Here is a 6,010-nt window from a genome sequence, read left to right as displayed (position 1 = left end):
AGATAAGGTAGTTGGTGATATTTAAGGCTTCTAGCTGAGACACTGGAGAGCTGCAGCAAATCAGAGTAAACAACACTGATCTTGATATGACAAGGGTCTGACTCAGTATCAGCTTCATATATTCAAAGAAATATAAAATAGTCTGAATTACAATAAGCAATTCATGATGGAATGGTAAAAAGTGTAATTTGCCATAACATACTTGGCCCAGACAATTATTCTGGTTTGGAGAAGTGAAAAAGTAGCCTCCAGTATGCCTAGAGATAGTGTAAAATTATCTGATTTATGCATATACTGGCCTTCACTGGCATATTTAGCCTAAAACTACATGTTGATACACCAGATTACAAAAGGATACCAAAGTCAATGATTAAATGACACATTGTGCTTAATTATTCTTTAATAACAATAATGAACAGGATGTTTCACTGATTCACATTTACAAACATGTTGGCAAAAAGAAAACAATATCCAGTGTAGTTTTTAGCCTATTTTACAGCCCTGGGGGGAGGGGGAAGCATTAATATAAAACCATCTGTTTATGCTTGTGCTATACCTAAGTGCTGGGAGGAATTTTACTCATTACCCATCATATAGTTGCCTGACAAGTTTGAATCTGGGAAATATATGCATCCAGAAGACATCCTGAAGCAGGTTCAAAAGGACGTTGCTTTCTCAGCATTTCCCATTACAAAAGGAAATATTTGTGCAACATATAGTAGGTAACCCTGTTCCTTAGCCACAAACAGAGCCAATTTTCACATCCACATATTCTGTTAGCTTTGTAATAGAAGCAGGACTAAGGAATTCCTGTTCTAGCAAGTTCAAGGAGATTTTTCAGCTAATATTTTAACATTTGATCCTATGCGTGTTTACTTGGAAGCAAATCCCACTAAGTTTGTAAGGCTGACTCCCAAATAAGCATGTATAACATTGCCTCCCTAAGTGTCTGGCACAGGGAGAAAGGTCCCATTTCAGATTTTTTCTAAAGGGCACTGGCCGAGTTCTGGCAGAGGAACCTGTTTGGATAGCACCCAACTCCTTGGAGTAATCATGCTGATCTTTCTTCATAAAATGCAGCTGTCCCTAAGAAACAGCACAAAGCACCCTAGACATGTCACAGTGAATGCCTGAATCATATTGGCTCAGCTCAAGCCCAAACTGCAGGTTATGCAGAGATGTGCAGACATCATTCTTGTCTTCTTGGTAATATGTAGCTGAAAAAACTTTGGGACATAATATCATGGTGATATTTCCCTAGCACCCCACTAGTGGCAACCGGTGAAATGAAGCAAGGGGTAGGGATATATACACAAAAAGTCATATCACAGTTGTTAACTTTGGGGAGGCATTCATCTCTACACAATCTGCAGTTTAGGCCTTGGAGAATGGACTTGCTTGGATACTGGGATACCATTCTCCAGATGATCAAGTGAAGATGTCTTGATCGTTGAATGGAAAATAATCTAAATCTCAAAAGACAGCCAAGGAAAAGGCACACTATAAAGGGAAAAGTGTAATGGGAGCTTTGGCATTACCATATACACAGAGTTAAAGGATCTGACTTTATAGAACTGGCTCAAAAACAGAAACAGTAGCAAGTTTTTATTCCATATAATGAGATGGTATAGTCTCCTAATCTGTTTCACAGTATATGGTTGACAACGGGAAAAACACATTCCTTCAGCCAAAAGACCAAATCGACCACCGTTTCAAAAGGACTACTTTCAAGATCCATCAAATTGTCACTGACCCAGAAAAAATGGCTTAGCATTGACTGTAAGAATGAAGAATCTTGATTCCATCTTCCAAGAGATCTGTCTAGGGGCTTGCTGAAGGAGCTATGCCTGCTTGCAAAAGTGACACAGGAAATGAATGCGGAAAGCTCCTGTTTCAGAAAGGAGCAGCAGAAATGACAGCAGTCCCCTTCCACTTAGTCAGCACTGACTGACTATGGGAAAAAATGGTCAGAGGAGTGGAATCTCACTGGGAAAAGCACACCTTTTTAAAGAAAGGGTAGAATGGAGTCCACAGTCACACAGCATATGCTGCTCAGCATTCTTTCCTCATATCAGGGGACCACAATCCCATATCTTTCAGGTTCTCCAAGTAAGACTGAATGACAAACAGAAAACAAAAGGCAATCTTGAGGTCAGTCTTTGGACCACTCATGCCTTTTCCCAGTGGTTATTCGATACCTGATTTTAACCCTTACTGGATCAATAAGACAGGCAGCTGAAGCAACATCTGCAGTTTATCATGAAGGAAAAGTTACACTCTGGAAGTTTTAACTATTTACACTGCTGTGACTTAGCTGTAACTCAAAAAGGACAGAAAGATCTCTGGAACAAATAACTAAGAAGCACACTGTGGTAAAAAGATTTAAACAGAATAGTACAATATGGCAGGAAAAGAAAGGGGCACGGTGTCTCTTTTCCAAAACATTTGCTGTCTCCCAAACTCCAGCCCATGACAATTTTTACCATTGTATAATATTGATGTTGACATTGGCCTTCAACTGAGCTGTCTGCTTGGTCCTTCTGAACTGAGCAGTAGAAGTACTCCAGAATGAGGGCAGCAAATGTGGATTGGAAAACACAACCAACCCTGAGCTGCAAAACTGAGCCTTTGGTAAGAGAGGCATCCTTAAAGGTGGAAAAGGCAGGTGGAGAAGGATGCAACCATCCATGTGAACAGCAAAGCTGGCTTATGCAGGTTTGCTCTAAGGCAGGATAGGCACTACAGTAGCCTATTATTCCTTCTGAGACTGAAGCGTAACTGGTATAGTAACCAATCTTCAGGTGTTGGAAACAAAATCCCAGTACCTGAGAGCTGTTAGTTCTAAGGGGAAGGATCCCAATAAATTCCACTTTTAATGTACAGTGCAGTGCAACACAGCTCAACACTGGTACTTTGTTTATGCAGGAGCTTGTCTGCCTTAGCACTCTATCTTCCCATGAATATCTTTTGAAAGTTCTTTAGAGTGCCGTCACAGCATGGACTGGGAGTTGGCTTGCTGACGCCTCCCTACCCTTCCTGGTATGACAATTCACTTGCATTACCATGGGGCTTCTCTGAAATCATCAGCACTCTTGCTGCAGCTAAGAAATGTCTCTTACAGCCACAGGAGCCTGCATAGTGGACAATCCAAGGCTTACAGAAAGTAATATCGGCAAGAGTTCCTTGCTCCCTTCATACTTTCTTGATTGAAGCCAGCCCTTCACACCATGCCTTTGATAAAGCTGGTGTCCAAGTGCACTATTAACATGCGCAAGAAAGACATCTCTTTGCGGGTGTTTTCAAAGATGACTCTGGGGTCATCAGACTGGCATCGCAGGCAATTGGGGGCCATCACCATGGCCAAATTGTTTACATCCATCTTGGTCTTGCCCACATTGGCCGGCTGAGAAAAAATCTGTGAAAACAGGAGGAGCAGCTCAAATAAAAACAGAATATAGAAGACAATGTAACCCCCCACACACACCTGAACCACATATTCTACAGCAGCTGACAGGCTGCAGACTTTAAAAACGAACTTCAGAAAGGAGACAACTTGGAAGAAAGAGCATGGCTATTTGCCTTCAAACTGAGATTAAAACAGCTCTGTGCTGAAGATGGTTTGTTAGCCACTTTAAATCTGGATACCTACAAATCAGCTTGGATGAAAGCCATGGATGAGAAACTCGTGAAAGTTGAAATGACGATTGATGATATTTTTGAGATCGGCAAAACCAAAGGATTTTCTCTGATCAAAAAGCAAGTCCTGGAAACTGACCATAGATTCAGAGAGCCCACAGAGTATGCTCATCCCTATTTTTTGGTCTTTCTTACACAAAATCTTTTTTAAAAAAAAAAACCCATACAATTTTACCATTCCACGCTGTTGCAAAGCTTTTTTGGTTGCAAGACTGAACATTATACCTACTATGGTATTGCAAGGGAGATTTTTGAACAGGCCCTACACTGACAGAATTTGCCCTTGTGGCTTTATTGATACATCCTTTCAAACCCTGGTGGAATGCAGATTTTTTTTTTTTCAGATTATGAGGGATTACTATATTAAGCCTTTATTCAACCAATCGTTCCCCTATACTCCGGAAACCCCGGCTCTTTTGCTCAGTGATAACGATCCTAAAATCACTCTAGCAATTGTAAAATTTGTCTCATTCCTTTTAGCCCTTGCATCTAAAAAATAAGAATAAGTATTTTCTGCTGCTCAAGATTAATCAATCAACGAGTTTCTAAGGGTACAAAAGGAAAGGAAAGAAAGGAGACAATGGAGTTGTTATAATCAGTCCTCAAATACGCTACATGCTAGAAGAAATTCAGATTGAAATTTTAGGGTCTTTGACATACAGAGCAGAACCACATGGGTAGGATGAGAGGTGCCTGAGTGGTGCTACTATATGGAGTCACTCTTCTGCCCAATGCCAAGAAATTTAATAGTGGAAACAGGCATCCTCTATCTACATACCTGTAAGAAGTGGATGAGGTAACACAAGACCAATCTGTTGAGCTCTGGCAGGAGATCCACCACTGCCACGGCAGCATCAGGGTTCTCATAATTGCTAATACACTCTTTGTAGTACTGCTGTGGGATGACAGGCTCTTCTAGCTCCCGGTACCATAGCTTCAGCAGAGAAGCTGCAAGCATGGGCAGAAACAGGAAAGGCACTTTCAACAATCTCTCTGGGTTGGACAGTCTGGATTCTTGTTTGACAGGACAGAATCTAATATAGGACTGTTAGTTCTTCATGGTGGACCTTTCTTTCATTATGGCACAATACCTCCTCCTAATGCTGTAAAAGGCAATTCACTCTGTTCTTCTAGATGAAACCAAGAGTGAAAGTAAGCTGGGTATGGTGTTGGATCCAGACTAAGCAGACAGTTTCAACAGATTTCCACTGCAGACCTCCCTCATGTCATTCTTTAGGGTCTCCTGTCCCACAGAAGCAATGTTTTGTGGAAATCAGTGGGATAAAATGGGAGAACAGCAGCAGGAAATTTCTGTTCCAATGATGGAAAATTTAGTCTGGATCGAACCCATGGGCCAGTTCAGAGTACTAGGAAGACAAAGTGGTACCTCCCATCTTCTACTTCAAGCCACCTGCAATAGATAGCACTGTTAAGAAATTTAAGTTACTTTCACCTGTGGATGAAAGCTGGACTCACCCAGTTTTACACTGGAAATCACAAGGCTCAAGCCCAAAGGGAAAATGGCTTACGGTAGTATTTGTTCTTATTTATTGATTAAAATACTTCTATCTCACTTTCCCTGATTCTGAGTCTGATACCAAAAGCTTTGTCGAGGCTGAAATATGATGAGGGAACAAACACCACAAACCATATAAATACTAATCCAACAAATCTCTTTCCATAAATTTGTCCTGATCTGAACACAGCTAAGCAGTTTCTCCATACCTGGTATATTGGGATCACTGAGATCATCAGGAATTTTCCATTGATCCACCTGTAGTTTTAATGCATTAACTTCATCAATGTCTCCAGGAATTCTGAAAGCAGAACCCAAAGGAACAATTGTATAGACGGAACAATTCATATAGGAACAAAAGACAGAGGTATGAATGAGACTATAAACATTAGCTGGAGCACCTGAGCAGCAGTTTTGATAAGAATACCATTGGCCATACTAGTACAATAGAAATTGTGTGGTAATAGTAGATGACGACAAATGCACTACCTCAAAGACATTTACCTCCTACAACAGTTCAAGGCAGTGGGCTAAATATTTAGTTTTACAACCTTATCCATTGACTTTATACAGTTTTTGAGTAGTGGTAGTATCTTCTGTGAATGGAGGGAAGGTGTCTTGCTATAGCCTGATTTTGTCAGATTTCTGCAGCTGAGCAGGGTCAGTATTTGGATGAGACCAACAAGGAAGATTCTGCAGAGGAAGGCCATGGCAAACCAACTCTGCTTCTTACTTGCCTTGAAAGCCCCTTGCTGGTAGGGTTGCCAGGTCTGGGTTGGAAAATACCTGGAGACTTTG

The 6,010-nt window shown here is 41.0% G+C and overlaps 1 protein-coding gene across 1 annotated transcript in view; it reads right to left on the bottom strand.

Annotated features, from left to right (window-relative positions):
• Window positions 1-390: 390 nt before the first annotated feature.
• The window catches only part of LOC107107870 (rho GTPase-activating protein 39-like), a 126,290-nt gene continuing 120,670 nt past the window's right edge, over window positions 391-6,010 (bottom strand). The window contains exons 8-10 of the mRNA XM_015408230.1: window positions 5,422-5,513; window positions 4,475-4,644; window positions 391-3,415 (exon numbers count right to left, since the gene is read on the bottom strand). Of these exons, the coding sequence (XP_015263716.1) occupies window positions 3,221-3,415; window positions 4,475-4,644; window positions 5,422-5,513 (457 nt within the window). The 3' untranslated portion in view covers window positions 391-3,220. The remainder of the gene's footprint in view (window positions 3,416-4,474; window positions 4,645-5,421; window positions 5,514-6,010) is intronic.

The sequence above is a fragment of the Gekko japonicus genome, unplaced genomic scaffold (genome assembly GCF_001447785.1).
Source record: "Gekko japonicus isolate JY-2015 unplaced genomic scaffold, Gekko_japonicus_V1.1 scaffold211, whole genome shotgun sequence".
In the NCBI taxonomy this organism is placed as follows: Eukaryota; Metazoa; Chordata; class Lepidosauria; order Squamata; family Gekkonidae; genus Gekko; species Gekko japonicus.
Note: the sequence above shows the minus strand (reverse complement) of the source record. Positions and strands in the feature narration are given on the sequence as shown.